Below are 18740 nucleotides of genomic sequence, written 5' to 3'. Positions count from 1 at the left end.
GAAGGGGGCGGGGCTATGACATCGTTGGCCACGGCCAGGGGTGAGGTGGGGCACCCCCATTCCTAAGGGTCTGTGCAGGGGACCTCCCTGCTGGGACCAAGAGAAAGGCAGGGAAGAAGTGGAGGTTTCTCTGGAAGAGGGCAGACCCATGAGTGCTGGCTGTTGTTGTTTTTCAGATAGATGGAGACAGAGTCAGAGGTGGAGAGGCTTGCAAGAGCAGAGGAGAGAGACACACAGAGACAGGGGAGGGGGGACTGAGAACCCTCCCCCCACCCCCACCCGCAGGGGGAGGCAGAGAGAGGGCGGGAGTGGGGAGAGAGCTGGGGGGCAGGGAGGCCGCGAGACCGAGACCGCTTCCCCCCCACTCAGATTTGCGCCTCATCTAGAGAAAGGCCTTGCCTGGTGCCCCCAGCCCAGCCAGGGGCTCAGGCCAGGAATTAGGGGGGCTCCCACTGCTCAGCGTCCCGTCATCGCCCCCTCCAGCCACCTGCTGGGGGACGGCCCTCCTCTGGGACCCTCCCTCGGAGAGGGCTGGGTGCACGTGCCCTCCCTTCCTCCCAGGTGCCTGGTGTGGCTCGGGCCCTCTGTCGCGCGATTGGCTTGAATATTAATACCCGCCCTGCCCGGGGCAGGCGCCCGCGATCGCTTCGTCCGCCGCCGCCGCGCGGCCTCCTTTATGGTAATCGTATATGCATTTGCATGTTAATGACAATATTTGTCTTAAAGCGGAGGTTGTGAAGGGGGCCGGTGCGGGTGGGGGGGGGCGCTGGTGGGGGCCTGCAGTTTCCATGGGAGCACCAGCTGCTCGGCTGGCGGTTGCGGGTGACAGAGGGTGGGGGGAGAGGCTGGAGCACGCCGAGCTCCAGGCATGAAATTCCGTGTGTGACGTGCCAGCCCCAGGGAGCCGGCGGGCTGGGCGGCCGGCAGGCGCTGCCCGGTGGGGAGGGACGGAGGGAGGGGACAGCGGCGGGTGGGCAGGGAGGGGGTGGGGGGCAAGCCATCAGGGCTGGCTGTGTGGCTTCGAGCTGGGCACGCCTCCCTCTATGCCTCAGTTTCCCCAACCACTCCATCCTCAGGGGGTTAACAGGCTTTTATGAGGCGCTGGGGGCCTTATGGGTGACCATCACATCGTTTCTGCCTTCCGTTAGGCGGAGTGCATTGGTTGAGCGCCTGTTGTGTGCGGGTCTGAGAGTCCAGGCAAACAGGAATTCCTGGGAGGCATGATGGAGTCGACAGGCTGTGAAGCCACCTGCTAATAGAACCACTATTTCTTCCAGACCCAGGATACTGTGTCAGGCAAAATAGAGAAAAATCCTCTCCCAGACTCCTCCCACCCCCAGATCCCATTTGGTGGTGATGTGTGTGTTTGGGGGTGGGGGGAGGGCACACAATGAGGAACCGGAAGTTCCAAGGCATTGATGTCAGGGCTGAGATGGTCCACGCACATCCACAGGGACAATCCAGAGGAGGCCCCAGCTGCTGCAGGTGTGGGGACCAGGAGGGCTTCCTGGAGGAGGCAGTTGAAAAGGGAGAGCAGTTAGGATGTCTGATTTCTCTGCATCTTCTTGGCTATGGAAACTTGGGCAGCTGCTTCAACTTTTCAAGGCTCAGTGTTGTCATCTGTAAGAGTCATGAGACCAGTGGGGACTCCCAACTTGAGGAGAGTTAAGGGAGATGAGGGCCAGAATAGTGTTTTAAGCTCTTAACACAGGGCTGGGTGCAGAGCCTATGCTTGTTATGCTACTAGGCTGAGGCCCGAAGGATCTGTTGATGGGGAAAAGTGATCCTGGCAGAGCATGTGCAAAGACCCTCCAGGTTAGGAGTGGATGGAGTTTTGCCTTGGTGGGGAAACAGCAGAGGGTCCCTGGACCCCCATGGTTCCCTTTTGATGATATTTGGTCTCTCTTTAAACCCTGATATTGGCTGATGAGACCCTGGCCATTAGGAGCACTCAGCAGGACCACACTCATTCATTTAGCCAACACTTCCTGAAAGCCGTCCTGGGGCCTTGCACCAGGCAAGAGAGATCTGAGACCCCCCTCATGAGCAGAGCTACACATTGGCACCTACAGCTGGAATGGTCAGGGTGTTTCAAAGGGAAGGGATCCAGTATTGAGAGAACTGGATAGGGAGTTGAAGGCTCTGCCTGGGGAATCCAGCTGGGTGGAGGAAGGGGATTAGAACTGGGGCTTTGAAGGGCGAATAGGAACTTGCCAGGTGGAGAAAGCATTTCATGTACTTATTCACAGAAGTGCTTTCTATGTTCTGAGCCCTATGGTGGATGTGAAACAGAGCAGTGAGCCAGCCAGGTGAATGTCTCTGTCCTCGTGGATGTGGGCAGAGGGAACTGGGTTTGCAAAGGCCTGGAGGTGTGAAGGAGCACAGCTGGAGTCAAGGAGGAATTAGGTGAGGCATGGTAGCTGAAGGGCTTCCCTGGTGGCTCAGAGGTTAAAGCATCTGCCTGCAATGCAGGAGACCTGAGTTCAATCCCTGGGTTTGATCCCTGGGTCAGGGAAGATCCCCTGGAGAAGGAAATGGCAACCCACTCCAGTATTCTTGCCTGGAGAATCCCATGGACGGAGGAGCCTGGTGGGCTACAGTCCACGGGGTCACAAAGAGTCGGACACGACTGAGCAACTTCACTTTCACATGGTAGTTGAGGCCAGGGAGTCAGCCTTGAAGTCAGGGACTCAGCCCTGAAGGGCCTCTTATGCTGCACTGAGCTTGGATCTTTACTGAGGACACTGGGGAGCCGTGGAAGAATTTAGAGCAGAGGAAGATCTCAGACCTGTGTGGAAAGAAAGCTTCATGTCCTGTTAACTGTCATTGCTACCATCAGCCTCTTTCCAGCCTCCCAGCCTTATTTGTAATAAACACATTTCTCACACACCTGGGCAGATACATCAGAAGCTTCCCCTTGGGGTGAGGCTCACAGTGTGGGATGAAAGGGACACAAATAAACAGACACATGCTTAGGTCACAGTGATTCTTAGAGAACCAGGTTCCCCGCCCCCCACATGGATAGACAAGGAATTGGGGCTCAGAGACAGGCGACACCCACACTCAAGTCACACAGCAATATAGTTAGGTGTCACACCTCCCAGCCTGAGACTTGACCCACCTTGGAAGATAAATAAGGGAAGCAGGGAAAGAGATGTGATCGTGGAGATGTAGACTCAAGGTGAGAGCCATCCAGGGTTCCTTGTTCTCCTTGGATTGAAGGTGACCAGGGCCAGAGGGAGGGGCTGCTAAGTTTGGAAGACATTGACCTGGCAATAGTCCTGTTGATCTGGGGTCATGGTGATCATCACTGACATGTAAGTTCTGTGAGGATAGGGACCATGTCCTGTTCACCATTTTGAAGTGGAGCATGTGGATGTACAAAGGCCTAGGGAGGGAGAGGGTGAGGGGGTGCTTGGGTGTGGTGGGGGGGTGGCCTGGCCAACAGATGATATGTAGATGGCTGCAGGCATGAATGGATAGATGGTGATGACTAGGCGGTGGATAAGTGGATTGCTGGATGCAAGAGTGGGTAGGTGGATGAAAGGCTGAATGGATTGACAGATATCTAGGTGGATGAATGGGTGGATGAATAGAGGGATGGATGGATGGAGGAATCAATGGATGGACAGATAGATGGAAAGATGGTTGGGCAGACAGATGATGGAGAATGGAGGAACAGAAGCATAGAGGAATGGACTAGGTGAGGGGATGGATGGATGGGAGGATGGAGAAATGGATGCTTGGAAGATGGGTGAACGGATGGAGGAATGCAGGGTCGATGGGTGGATGGATGGGTGAGGGGATGGATTGGTGGATACCTCCTCAACATTTACCACCTTCCTCCCCACCAGGTGAATGGGAATGACCATCAGCTTTGCAGCCCAAGAGGCTTTGTTTCTATTCCTGACTCTACTTTTCATTTCTGTGTGATCTTGGACAAACTGCCTTATCTTTCCTGAGCCTTAGCATCCTCACTTGTAAAAGAGGAGTATTGAGAGTTCTTTTACAGATTAGTTGTAAGAATTACCATTAATTTTTAGAATGCAAATAATGACAGGGTTAATGCAATCCCTGTCAATAGCACCTTGCACATCATCGGTGTTAATAAATGGTCAGGTAGCCAGACAGTTAACAACTGTCTGTCCAGTCTCTGGGGTGTGCCAGGCATTGTGCCTGGTTTGGGAGGACACAAATCACTCTGGGAGAGAAGAGGGATTGACACCAAATGAGCAAACAGGTAAGACTTAGATAGGAGCAAGTTGCTAAGGAGGAAGTAAAGAGGGATGTGTGTTGAAGGGTGACAACTGACTGTGGGTGACCAAAGATGTCAGGAGGTGACATCTGGGATGAGCCCTGCATGGGAGATGAAAAAGCTGTTGTTCTAAAGCCAAGAGAAAGGCATTCCAGGAAGTGGACACAGCATGTGCAAAGGTCCTGAGGTCAGAATACATTTGCACCGTTGGGAGAATGGAGTTGGAGCAGAGTGAGCCAGGAGGAGAGAGGGAGGAGGGAAGGGCAGGGAGGGGACTTTGAGCTTTTACAGGTAGGTTGGTGGGAGCCCTGGAGGGCTGTGGGTAGGGGTAGGTCAGGGTCCCTTAGGGAGCTCTGAATCTGGGGAAAGTGAACTCTGGGTCCTCCGTTTTTGAGGTGGGGAAACTAAGGCACAAAGAGTCCCAGAATGTGGCTGGACATTTCTGCCGCCACAGTTGAGCTCAGCTCCTCTGAGGGGCTTCTGAAAGGTGGCAGGTTGCCTGAAGGTGCCATGAGGGTAGTTGTGTGAGCTCCCTCACCAGTCCTCTCGCTTCCCCCAGCAGCCTTGGGGGTGGAGTTCCCCACATCCAAGAGGTGAGAAGGGGGTGCTCATCACATCCTTGTCCCTGACCCTCTGCTAGAAGCAGGGACCTGAGGTGTCATTCCCGCCCCAGCTAGGGGTCTCCAGAGCAACATGATATATGTGGGAAGTACAGGCTCAGAGAGGGGAGAGCACCTTCCCAAGGAAACACAAGTTCATCACAGCAGTGTCTGTGCTGGAAGGGGTTTGTCGTCATCTAGAGCTACCCCATGTGGTTAGGCAGGGCTGCAAGGTTGTTTACTCACCTACTTACCCACCCCTTCTCTCAACTGGTTTTGGGTTTTTTTTTTTTTTTTTGAGTCCCTGCTATGTGCCACCTTTGAGTGAACCAGACCTACTGTGTGACCAAGAGGAGCGCGATGCGCTGTGAGAAAGTGGACAGAACACTGAGCAGTCCTAAGAGTGGTGATGTGTGGTGATTTAAAAAGTCAAATCATCTCCTGGTGGGATCCAATAGGGAGGGATCTGGTGAAGTGGGCCTCACACAGGGCAATCCTTACCCAGGGAACACTGGGCAATGTCTGGGGATATCTGTGGTGGTCATGACTGAGGGGCTCCTGGCTTTGGGTGGGGCCAGGGGTGCGGCTCCATCCCCACAGTGCCCAGGACAGCAACTCCCCACACACACGGAGGATGACCCAGCCTGGATGTCAGCAGTGCCGAGGGGGATCCTGACCTAGGATCACACTAACACTCTGGCCTGAGCAGTTGGTGGTCAGCGTGGTGTCATGGAGACAAGCCCTCAGTGTGTCAGAACAGGACCGTAGAGTCACTCTGACTCTCCCTGTCTCACACCTCTGCTCCCCTATCCCTCCCTCCTGATGGCTCTGCCTTCTAAACCTCTCCAGCCCACTCATGTCTCCCCACTCCTCTGTCCACCCCATCATCACCCCCTGACTAGCCTAGTCTCCTCTCCCCTGATCTCCTAGCTCCCACCCCCACCCACCACAGTCTGAACTTCTCCCAGCAAGCTGAAGGTCCCTGTGAGCACCTGAGTCAGGCCCCACCCCTCTTCTGCTTACAGTCCTCCAGGGCTCACACCTGCCTGAGGGTAAAACCCCAAGTCCTCCCCATAGCCCATAAGGCCCTTTATGACCTCTCCCCCCCTTTATGACCTCTCCCCTCCTTCCTCTCTTTCCCTCTCTCACTCTGCTCAAGACACACAAGCTCCTTGCTGTTCCTTCAGTACACCAGGAGTGGTCCTGCCCCAGGGCCTTTGCACAGGCTGTGCTCACTGTCTGGACCATACTTCCTCCCTTATCCTCTGTAAACCACACCTTCTCAGTGAAGTCACCCTGCGGACCTGATTTACAATCTCAGCCACTCTCCAACACTCCACATCCCTTTTTTCTGCTTCCTTTTTTTTTCCCTCTGTGAAAATGAAAACTTCTGATGTACTGTAAGGTTTATTTATCTTATTTGTGTTTCTCTCCTCCCAGTAGACTAGAAGCCCTATTAAGATGAGGTATTTTTGCCTTTTGTGTTCACTGCTATGTTTCCAGTGCCCAGAACAGTGAGTGCCTGAAACTTAGCAGGTGGATGGGTGGATGCATGGACGTATGGGTGGATGGAGAGATAGCTTGACGTGTGGGTGGATGGATGAATGGGTAAATGAGTGAATGATGGACGGATACATGAATGGATGATAAATGAATGGATAGAAGGATGGTTGAATGTATGGAGAGATATAAGGATGGACAGATGGATGGATGGATGGGCGGGTGAATGGGTGGATGGTTGGGCGGGTGAATGGGTGGATGGATGGACAGGCGAATGGGTGGATGGATGGGCGGGCGCCCTGATGGAGTGACCACTGGTGCAGCGGTGATGACTAAACCAGATCCATGGAGGAGTCGACATGGGTGCAGGCAGAAAGTCACAGGTCCAGATGAACCCTGAGAAGCCCTGTTTGTAACGTGGAGACAGAGGAGGAGGCAGCAACAGAGGCTAAGGAGCAGCAGCCAGGGAGATAGGAGGTCAGGCTAGAACAGTGTGCCTGATGAGGCATGAGCCCAGGGTCCTAGGTCTTGCCCTCCTGGACAGGAGCCAATGAGTTCATAAGTGGAGGGAGGGACAGTGAGTAGGGGGATGGGGTCCATCAGCCCTTCTGTTCCCAGTTAAGTGGGGGACAGCTTCAGGATGAGAGGATGGAGGAGGGGGTGGAGAGGGCGGCCAGGGGCAGGGGTGGTGGAGAGGTGGCCCCACGGCGGAAGGGAGTGTCACCTATAGTGCTGAATGGATGATGTTGTGATTTTATGGATGAGAAAGTGGAGGCTCAGAGAGGTTAAGTGGCTGGCCCTAGAGCACACAGAAGGAAGGCATTGGGCAGGGTTAGATCCCATCTTTAGTCACCAGTTTTGAGCTGAATTTAAAGAATTAGAATTAGGGGTGTCAGTGTGTGGTGAGGGGGTGGGCTCAAAAGGGTTTGAGATGAGGGGTTCACACAGTTGGTTATAGCTGGGGAGGGGATGTTGGTGATCAGAGAGAAATGAAACCGGTTGTCTTTCCTGCCTCTGTTTTCCCAGCACACCTGGCGCGTGATCGGTACTTGGGAAATACCGACTGACCCCATGCTGGGCATGGTGAGGGAGGGGAGGCAGGAAAACAAACGGAGTCATTGCCCACAAGGTGGTCTTGATATTAGCAGGTCATCTTGGAAGCAAAATTGTTCATTTTGCAATCAGTATTTACTGAGCACCTACTCTGTGCCTGACACTATTTAGGTACTAGGGACCCAAAACTAAACAACCTCCCCCTCCGCCCCCATCCTCTTGGAGTGACATTTCAGTAGGGGAGAAACAAGAAAAAAAAAAGTGACATTTGAGATGGTTCTAAGGGCACTGGAAAATATAGAATGGGGAGGGGAGCATGTTTGAGGACTGTCATTTGAAACGGAGTGCTCCAAGGAGGTTTCACTGGGGAAGGTGACATTTGAGCCAAGACCTTAAGTAAGTAAGCGAGTAAACTGTGCAGAGATCAGAGGGAGAATAGATCCCAGAACAGCTCATGCAAAGACCCTGGGGCAGGACCATTCCTGGTGCGTGGAGGAACAGTCAAGAGGCCTGTGTGTCTAGAGCAGAGCGAGCGAGGGGGAGAGAGGAAGGAGGGGAGGGCAGGGAGAGGAAGGAGTTAGTTGTGCAGGGCCTTGTGGAAGGACCTGGGCTTTTCCCCCACGGAGGTGGGAACCCTGGAGGGCTGTGGGCAGAGGAGGGGCGAGGCCTGACTCAGGAGCTCACAGGCGCCGTCTCGTGGCTTCTCTGGGGAGGACAGAATGTGGGGACTAGGGCGGAGCCGGGGACCAGTGGGGAGGAGAAATGAGCAGTCCAGGTGGGGCTGGACAAGGATGGAGTGGCCAGATTCTTCCTGGGCACGGACTGTGTATTGAGCCCAACGCTGAGCACTGGGGACACATCAGTGACATGGACGCTACCTGTCGCCAATCCTCCTGCCCCAGCATCAGTCGGGGATGGGGAGATTTCCTGGAGGAAGAGTGACTCAGCTGGGACCTGCAGGTTGAGGAGAAATGAGCCAGGTAAAGATGAGGGTGAGGATGTGTGGACCAAGGAAATGGCAAATTCAAAGGCAGGTCAGCGAGAGGCCAGGTGTATCTGGGATCAGGGTGCAGACAGGGACACCACCAGTGTCCATCGGGATCAGTTCCTAGACCTGTCAAGCTCCCTGGGAAGTGACAAAAATCCCAGACTTATGCCTGAACGTGAGAGCTATGCATAGTAAAAAGGAAAATAATTGTTTTCCCTTTTATTTATGTTTTAAGTTTAGTTTGTGTTTTCTTGGTGGGGTTTTGTTTGTTTTGTGCGTTTCTTGGTCACACTGCATTGCTTGTGGAATCTTAGTCCCCTGACTAGGGATCGAACCCAGGCCCTCCACAGTGAGAGCACAGAGTCTTAACCACTGGACTTCCAGGGAATTCCCTGTTTTCATCTTTAAAACATTTTTTTTTTTAGTTCATTAGATCAGTATATTAAGCTCTCAAGACCTAAGTCATCCCCAGTGCTGTGGAATTTTCTGGGACTTGGAAGCCCTTTAGCCACCCCCAGTTTGCCTTTAGTAGCAGGGGTTGTTTCCAACTTGCTGTGTGACACCAAGAAAGCAGCTCAGCATCTCTGGACAGGGGTTTGCTCACCTGTAACATGAGGATAAAAGTAGTGTGACGCTCCAGGGATGATGGGGGAGGGGCTTCAGCAGAGCTTGGCTCCATGTACACAGCTGGTACCTCTTCCTGGGCCTCTTGGGGGGTTTTTTAGTCAGTCCTGGATGGTCCTTTCCATGAAGACCTGCAAACCCTCAGATTCAGCAGGGCCCAAATTGGGTTCCACATCTTCCTTCCAAACTGCTTCTCCTACTGGGTTCCCATCTGTACTGGTTTGTTGGGGTGGCCCTTACAAATGACCACAGATTCTCAGTCCTGAAGGGCAGAAGTCTGAGATCAAAGCTCTGCTCCCTCTGGAGGCTCAGGGAGGGTCCCTCTGGCCTCTTCCAGCTTCTGGAGGCTCCATGCATCCCCTGGCTTGTGTCTGCATCCGCCCAGTCTCTGCTTTCATCTTCCCCTGTCCTTCCATCTGTCTCTCCTCTTTTGTCTCAAATAAGGATGCTTGGCATTGGATTGGGGTCCACCTGGTTGTCCAAAATGACCTCATGTCAAGATCCTTGATTACATCTGCAAAGACCCTTTTTCCAGATCAGGTCCCATTCACAGATTCCTGGAGTGGATGTATCTTTTCTAGGGGGATCACCATTGAGTGCCTGAAGATGCTCCTCATCTTCTGGGCTTCCCCCAGCTCTGTATCCCTCACTGTGTCTTCCAGGCTGATGACACACAGGGAGGTGTGTCCATCTCTGTCTCTACCCAGCCTGGGAGCCTTAGCATCACCCATCAGTCAAAGTGTTGTCCCCAGAGCCCCAGCTGAACAGAGACCTGTTGCTGTGGAGGGACCATGGCCACTTCTGCTCCCTTTCTCAGAGAGGAGCATCTCCAGGGCTGGAGAGAGGAGCATCCTTGTGGGCTGGGGGAGAGCCCTTTGTCATGGGTCATGCAGATATGGGCTTAAGTCCCAGCCCTGTCATTTCTGTGGATGACCTGGACCACTGGGAACCTCAGCCTCCTCGTCTATAAGGTGGACACTCTTCTCCCCCCACCCCATTGAAGGCTCTGTGGGGTCACCCTGGGGCTCCACTTTTGGGAAGCCTGCGTCATTAATGATTCAGTTTATTCATGCATCAAACAATTGGTGTCTAGATTGTCCATGGCCCACGAGGGTCTTTTCATGGAAACACTTAAGCCCACCTTTGTCTTGGAGTATGAAAGGTTTGAAGTGAGTTTTATGGAAGATGGTAGAACTGGGTGCCTCTGCCACTCTGCACTCCAGGGACCAAAACCCTAGAGGTGCAGTGGATGGGAGGGAAGCCCACGGCATCAGATATTCCTGGCTTCAAATTCCATCCCCACCCCTTACCTGCTGTGCAGTTATAGGCAAGTCACTTCACCTCTCTGAACCTCAATTCTTCCATGCTGTGCATCACATCCACCCCCAACAGGACTCCTGCCCAGAAAAGAGGGATGTGAAGTAAAGTACCCAAGGACAGCGACTGGCCTAAAGGCTCAGTGAATTGGCTGTTTACTGGTACTATTATCATTATCTTATAATAATGGGGGATATTGTGGTGCAGAAGGGTTAGGACTGGAGTTAAATTTCAAGGGTTCAAAACCTACTTCTGTGTGACTTTGGGCAGACAACTCAATGTCTGTCTGGTGTTTCAGTTTCCTCATCTTAAAATGGGGAGAAAGATAGATACAATGGTATCAATTCTTTCTTTTGGGCTAGGCTGAGGGTTCAAAGGGTTCATATGAGTGATGTCCCTGTAAGATGCTTGGCACTCACTGGACTTCAATTATTACTATCATTGTTACAACTTTGATTCGTGAAATCCCAAAAGCTCTGATCTTGGAGCAGAGAACAGAGGATCTTGGTGAGAGGAGGGATCCTCAGGATTTCCCAGCAAAGAAATTTCCTCTCTAGGGGATCTGCTGCTTGCTTAAGCAGCAGTGACAGGGGGCTCCCTCCCTACAAAGAGCACCATGATGAGATAGATCAATTGGTAGACCGCTTTCATACATTGAGGAAATCTCTTGTTTCCCAAAGACTGCCCCCCTCATTAGTCCCTGCTCCACGTTGGGTGTCAAGAGGTCAACCTTTGACCAGAGTTTGAAGATAAGGATGGGTGTGAAGGAAATCATAAGGTTGAGCCTTTTGGGCAATTGGTTCTTGGAGGTAGGGCTGCCTTCTTGACTCACCCCACCTCTACAGAACCCCAGGGCTTGGCCAGCATGGGGCTTGGGGTGTGTTTTGCTGAATACCTGGCCCTACTCTTGTCATGGGGCTTCCCTAGTGGTTCAGATGGTAAAGAATCTGTCTACAATGCAGGAGACCCCGGTTCTATCCCTGGGTGAGGAAGATCCCCTGGAAAAGGAAATGGCAACCCACTGCAGTATTCTTGTCTGGGAAATCTCATGGACAGGGGAGCCTGGTGGGCTACAGTCCACGGGGTCACAAAAGAGTCGGACACGGCTGAGAGACTAACATACACACTCTTACTGTGGACAAGTCTGGTGTGTGGGGTGAGGGTGACCAGGGTTAGAATCTCTGAGAAGAGGCTCACTCAGTGTGGGCATTGGCTGGGCTGAGAGTTTCCTGGGAGGATCACTGTAGGACTAGGACACAGCAAACCAGACCCCCAATCCCCAACTGAAATGTGCTCCATGGCCTCTTCACCCTGGATCCAGTCCCAGATTATCTCAGAAAGGTGAGACTATTTTAAAGTTCCTTTCAGGGCAAAGTAAGGCAAGGGCCTGTGGTCCTCCCCATAGGCCCTAGGAGAAATTTTTAGAAAAGATACAAATTCCAGGTAGTTGTATCCAAGTGATTAGCACACATTTCACAGTGCCTCTGATGTTCCACTGTGTGGCCCTGGGCAAGTCACTTCCCCTCTTGGTACCACAACCCCTCATCTGCAGAACGAGGACGGTGCTAACGGCTCCTTTGTGGGGTTGTTGTGAGGATTAAATGAATCAATATTGAGTATAAACTTATTAGCATTAAAAACTAGGGAGCTTTAGGAACTTTCCTGGTGGTCCAGTGGTTAAGACCCCACGCTTCCAATTCAAGGGGCCTGAGTTTGATCTCTGGTCAGGGAACTAAGATCCCACATGCTGTGCAGTGTAGCAAATAATAACAATAAAGAAAAAATCTAGGGAGCTTTATTAACATCATTAGATGTCTGTATTCATTGGGAACTGTATTTGTTTGCTAGGGCTGCCGAAATAATGTGCTTAAAAAACAGAAATGTATTTTCTCACAGTCCTAGAGGCCAGAAGTCTGAGATCAAGGTGTTGTTGGCAGGGCTGGCTCCTTCTGAGGCTGTGACTGGGAATCTGATCCAAATCTCCCAGCTTCCGGTGGTGCTGGAAATCCTTGCTGTTCTTTGGCTTGTCAATATATCATCCAGATTTCTGCCTTCATTCTCACATGCCATTCTCCCTGTGTGCCTGTCTCTGGATCAAAGTTTCCCTCCTTTATAAGGGTACCAGTCCTATTGGATTAGGGTCCACCCTAAGTGTGATTAGGGTCACACTTCCAGTATGACCTCACCTTAACTGATATATCTGCAACGATATAAGATCATGTTCTGAGGTCCTGGAGATTAGGAGAATGAGTTGAGTTGATAGAGAAGAGAAACAATTCAGCCCTAATAGAAACTGAAATTCAAGGCTCTGTTTATCAAGAAATAGGTAAATATGACACATTTTCACCAGTTAGAAAAAGAAGCTAAGAGGCTGGGAAGATAGGGCCAAGAAAACAAGCAGACATTTCAGTACCAGGGACAGCAGCTCGCGTGGGTTTTGTTTTTTTTTTTTTTTGGTGGTTGTTTTTTTCCGTCTATCTGGCTGCAAGCCTTCCCGACAGACCCACAGGCTGACAGAAGGTTGTTCAGTGGTTATACCTACCCTCCTAGAGACGACACACTCTGTCTTCTGCATTAAGGGCTCCACGGGAAAGAAAAGACTCAAGCCGAAAGGGCTTTGCCCCTCTTTTATGCCTCCCAATTTCTTTCCAGCCATGCCTAATGTCTCTCAGGCCTTATGGCTATTTTCTTAGTACCTCTGCATTCCTTGAAGACCCTGGAGATTCAACTCAGAAAATAGAAACTCAAAAAAAAAAAAAAAAGGCAGGAAGACGTGTATTGGGAGAAGATATGGGCATTAAATATAACCAAAAAAGGATAAGCACACACAATATATAAAGAGGGTGTGTTTGTAGTATCTCCCATTACAAATTTTTATTCTGGTAAAATATGCATAGCAAAATCTGCCATCTTGACCATTTCTAAGTCCACAGCTCAGTGGCACTGAGCACAGTCATATTGTTGTGCAACCATCCCCACCATCCAGAACTTTCTCATCTCCCCAAACTGAAACTCTGTCCCCATGAAACACTGACTCCCCATCCCCTCCCCCAGCCCCTGGGCCCACCATCTACTTCCTTCTCTCTGTGGATCTGACTCCTCTAGGACCTCCTTTGAGTGGAATCATACTGTAAACGTCCCTCTGTGTCTGGCTTATTTCACTGAGCATCATGTCTGCAGGGTTCATTCATGTTGTAGCAGGTGTCAGAATCCTTTCTTTGTGGTCCTTGTATAGATGGACAGCGTTTTGTGTCCTTTCTTTGTGGTCCTTGTATAGATGGACAGCGTTTTGTTGTCCATTCATCTGTTGATGGGTGTTTGGGTTGTTTCCACCTTCTTGCTGTCCCGAATAACGCTGCTATGAGCACCAGTGTGCAAATATCTTTTTGAGTCCCTGCTTTCAATTCTTTGGGGATATATACCCAGAAGTGGAATTGCTGGATCATATGGTAATTCTATGTTTAACTTTTTTGAGGAACTGCCAAACTGTTCTCTACAGCCGCCGCACCATTTTACATTCCCAACACAATTTTAAAAAAATGAATGTTAGAAGCTGTCCTCAGCTCTGCCTGGTGCCCCTTCCCCAGGGCCCCAAGGCACCTCTCAGGCCTGGGTCAGAGACTCCTCCCCACCACCAGGCCCAGCTGGTGGGAGCAGCCGGCGAAGTGAGTGCCCCCCAGCAGGACACAGCTTTAATTAACTCCAGCCTGGGGCGAAAGTGGTGCCCCCAGAGCTGTTCCCAGGGGCTCTGCACAGGGGGTCCCCGTCGGGGTGAGAGACCATGGAAAGGGAGCTGGGGGTGGAGGACCCAGGACTTGACAGCATCAGAGCAGCCGACGATGGTCTCATTTCAGTCAGTGAAACTGAGGTCCCCTGGGGTTAGAGAGGCAAACCCAGCTCCGAGGCCCGGATCCCTGTGTCCATCCCAAAGAACTTGCCTGCATCTCCCACCCCACAGAATCTTTTAAAATATCTTTAATCTCATTGGCCTTTCTCTGGGCGCCTCCCTCTGCTCGGTTCTCTTCGGTCTCTGTCTGTCAACCTTTCTTGTCTCTATGGCTCTCTTGCCTCGCACCCCCTGCCCCCACTCAGGAAGTCTTCCAATCACACCCAGGCTCTGAACCACTTTAGAGCCGGCCCCGCCCCTTGCCTCTCCGGTTTGGTCCTTCCGTTTGACGCCACGCCCCACCTCTCTAGCTCCGTCCCTGCATCTAGGTTGGTCCATTCCACTGCACCCTCCGAGCATCTGTTCTGATGGGGAAAACTGAGGCGCTCTCACAGGTGCAGCGGGCCATCTGAGGCCACAGAGTTGGTTAGTGGCAGAGTCACTGTGCTCCTCACTCCAGTGCTGAGGCCTCTTCTGGTTCCTTGGGGCTGCTGGTGCCCCTCACTCTCCTGCTCCCTGGGGCGGCAGCTCTGCCATTTCCCCCTTCCCCCACCCCCCATCTCACCCCGCTTTTTAGCATCAGCCACAGATTTCATTAACAGCTGATTCGTCTCCCTGCCTCTCCCGCCTCACCCTTTGGGAAGGATGAGTACAGGAGGGGAAAGCTGAGCTACTCCTAACTGCCCCACCCCAAAGGGGGCTCCAGCCTCCTTTCTTCTATTTTTAAAATTATAGTGAAATACACATAATTTAAATTTACCACCTTAATCACTTTTCCTTCTTTAATTTCCTAAGTTTTAAAAATTGTGGTTAAATACACATAACAGAAAGTTTGCCATTTTAACCATTTTTAAGTGCAGAAATTAGTGGCTTTAAGTACACTCCCATTGTTGTGCAACCATGTCCACCATCCATCTGCAGAACTTTCTCATCTTCCCAAACTGAAGCTCTGTCCCCATTAAACACTGACTCCCCATCCCCTTCCCCAGCCCCTGGCCCCCACCATCAACTTTCTGTCTCTGTGGATCTGACTCCTCTATGGATCTCCCATGAGTGGTTCACAGTGGAACTTCCTGTGAATGTGGGTGCACGGCCTCCTTTTCTCCTAACACCTCTATTTCTCTCCCCTCCAGGCTGTGCCTTTCTCACCTACTGTGCCAGGGACTCCGCCATCAAAGCTCAGACTGCCCTGCACGAACAGAAGACCTTGCCCGGGGTGAGTGCTGGATGCTGCTGGGAAGTGAAGGGGCAGATGGAGGGGATGCTGTCAGTTTGGGGAAGGCTAAGGTCCTTCCTGGGATCAGCTGTGAAGCTCATCTGCCTCTGAACTCAGAGAGAGACGAATGGAGCAGAGACACAGACATCATCACCCGGATGGGCATGTCTTGTGTGTTAACTGCATCCCAGGCTGTGCACTTCATGTCAGGGTGGTTGTGTGTGGTTGTGGAGGCTGCACACTGCCCGAGGGCACCTGACTTCACATGAGAGTGTCATTGGAGGATCAGGAGGCGTTAGCAGGCCGAGGGTCAGCAGGGCCAAAGGTCCAGGGCAGGATGGTGCCTGGTGTGTTGGAGGAACAGCCAGGAGGGCCGTGTTCCTGGAGTAGAGAGAGTGAGGAGGAGAGGGCAAGGAGAGAATGGAGGCAGATGTTCAGGGCCTTGTGGGCCTCAGGGAGGAGACTGGACCCTACCTACCTCTCACCGTAAGAAGGGAGGGGATTTTCTTTCCTCTTGTCCTTATAGAGCAAGTAAAGCTGTGGCTCTTTATGAGATATTTCCTCCCTAGTGGAGGCTGGCCCAGGCTCTGGGCTTACTGGTTCTCTCCTGTCATCCCTGTCCTCTTTGGGTGGGCAGGAGGTCCCTGCCCCCAGGAAAGGATGGAAGGTCCACCTCAGCCTGCCAAGCCAGGTCTTCAGTGAGATCTGTAGCACCCACCCCATGAGTTTGGGGGCAGGGGGTGCCGCCCTTCCCTCTAGAAATCTCAGGGACCCTTCAGGATCAAGGGGCTTCAGAGGATGCTAGGGTGGCATCTTGCCATTCCTGCTGGGAGCATGGGTGCTACATAGCTGACAGTGGACAATCTGGGGTTCACCTGCCAGGAACAAGAAGCTGTGGCATGAGTTTGACTCAACTCTGAGCAAGCATCCAAAGTTTTGGGGGGGGGGTGGCCTCAACCTCCCCTTGCAGAGCAAAGAGCCCCTCTTTGAAAGATGAAGCGGCAGAAGCGAGAGCATATGCTGTGGTGGCCGCATCAGCGGGCTCCTTGCTTCGTTTCCACCTGGTGTTGCCATGTGGCCATGAACCAGTAACTCAACCTCGCTGATCTTCAGCAGCAGAAGAGTATAATGCGGTGGGGCAGAGGGAAGTAACTGTTGAGGTGGTCATTGAGGGCTTCACTGAGGAGGTGGCATTTGAGAAGAGACTTGAAAGATGAGGAGGAAGGACATGCTAGGAGAGGGGACAGGATATGCAAAGGTGAGCAAACACCATCTGGAATTCACTCTTCTCCCTCACTTGGACCTTCTGCCAACACCTCCCCAAACCAACAGGAAACTGGAGGGCAGGTCCATCATAGAGCCCAGGGGCACAGTGGAGTTCTGTGGATTCTATTAGTTATCTCCCGATGTGTCACAAATTACTCTTCACTCCCCTGGCGGTGCAGTGGTTAAGACTCCACACTTCCACTTCAGAGGGCACAGGTTCGGTCCCTGGTTGGGGGAACTAGGATCCTGCATGCCTCACTGTGTGGCCAAGGTTTTTATTTATAAAAATAAATAACAAATTACTCCTTAACTTAGTGGCTTCAAACAATCAGCATGCATTGTGTTACAGCTGCCAAGGGTCAGGAACTGGGACATGAGTTGGCTGCATGGTTCTGGCTTCTGGTTTCTCCTGAGGTTGCAGTGGAGTCATCAGCCAGAGCTTACTGTGGCTGGCAAATCTGGCCCAGTGCATGGCTATTGGCTGGAGGCCTCTGCTCCTCTCCATGGGCATCTCCCCAGTGCCTGCTACTTGAGGGACCTCACAGCATGGCGACTGGCTTCCCCCAGGGCATGTGATCTAAGAGTGAGCCAGGAGCAAGCCACAGCATCTTTTTTTTAAAAAAAAAATGTATTTATCTATTTATTTGACTGCACTGGGTCTTAGTTGCAACATGCAGGATCTTTAGTTGCAGCATGTGGGATCTAGTTCTCTGACCAGGGATAGAACCTAGACCCCTGCATTGGAAGCATGGAGTCTTAGTAACTGGACCATCAGGGAAGTCCCAGTCTCAGGGCTCTTTGTCCTCCTCTCTCTGCTCACTCTCCTAGCACAATCCAATTCTTTCATCCATATCCATCCTGCCAGCCAGCCAGCAACCTTTTATTAAGCACCTACTTAATAGGCTTGATGCTGCACTTTTCTCACCAGTTCTGTGTACAGAAGATGCCCCTTGGTGACTCCTTCAGGCACCCCATACCCAGCAGAGCTCAAACTGCCCACAGCATCCCCTTTGAACCAGTTTTTCCTCCCTTCCCCTTGCCCCGCCCCAGCTTCTTGTGGTCGCTGGCAATCCTTGGCCTGTAATCCTTCCAATTCCTGCCTCTGTTGTCAGGTGGCCTTCTCCTCCATGTCTACATCTCTGCCATCTCCACCGCCTTTCTCTTATGAGGACACCAGTCCAGTCCTGGACACCTAAATCCAGGATGACCTTGCGCACAGATCTGTCACTAATTACATCTATAAAGATACCATTTCCAAATAAGGTCTCACTCATAGATTGCAGGGGTTAGGTATCAGACACGTTTTTGGGGAGGACAGCCATTCACTTCACTGCAGGGGATGACCACAAAATGAACAGCTGGATGGAAGGGTGACCGGGGAACTGCAACTCAAGGGAGAACCAGGTGACCTGTGATGATGACCTCGTGGAGGGCAAACAGGGCAGCTTTCTGGAGGGGGAAGCATTGGAGCCTAGTCTTGAGTGATGGGGAGGGTGGTGGCAGATGGGGGTGGTGTGAGCACGGAGCGTGCTGAGATGTGGAGGCAGGAGTGCGTGTGGCAAGCTGAGTGTGGGAACGCACGAGAACCTAATGGAAGTTTACTGCCCCCAGAGACACTGGGCAGTGTCTGAGGACATTTGTGATCATCTTGACCATGGCCTCTCACGGGCAGAGGCCAGGGCTGCTGTTCCACACCCTACGGTGCACAAGACAGCCCCCACAACAGAAAATGATCCAGGCCAAAATCAGCAGTGCTGAGGTTGAGGAGCCCTGTTTAGGAGAATAAGGAGCTGGTGAATGTTCTAGAACACTGCTAAGATAAATATATAGAATGCATACCACACACAGCATTTAGATTTTTCTAGGAGCAGCATTTAAAGAGTAGAAAGAAACAGGTGGAATGAATTTTAATGCTTTCTTTTATTCTAACCCACTGTCTCCAAAATCCTATCAAGAGGCTGTCAGTAGGGCCCATGTAAAACTTACTAATGAGATAGTTCACATTCTTTTTATTTCATCCTAAGTGTTTGAAAATC

General features: G+C 51.8%; 1 protein-coding gene across 11 annotated transcripts in view; it reads left to right on the top strand.

The window, feature by feature from the left end:
* Positions 1–18740, top strand: part of CELF5 (CUGBP Elav-like family member 5) — a 47119-nt gene that overhangs the window by 3161 nt on the left and 25218 nt on the right. For all 11 annotated transcript variants that reach the window (XM_068979527.1, XM_068979538.1, XM_068979537.1 and 8 more), the window contains exon 2: positions 15356–15438. In XM_068979527.1, coding sequence (XP_068835628.1) covers positions 15356–15438 — 83 coding nt within the window. The remainder of the gene's footprint in view (positions 1–15355; positions 15439–18740) is intronic.

The sequence above is a fragment of the Capricornis sumatraensis genome, chromosome 9, assembly GCF_032405125.1.
Source record: "Capricornis sumatraensis isolate serow.1 chromosome 9, serow.2, whole genome shotgun sequence".
NCBI classification, from domain to species: Eukaryota; Metazoa; Chordata; class Mammalia; order Artiodactyla; family Bovidae; genus Capricornis; species Capricornis sumatraensis.
This window is presented reverse-complemented; position numbering and strand designations above follow the sequence as displayed.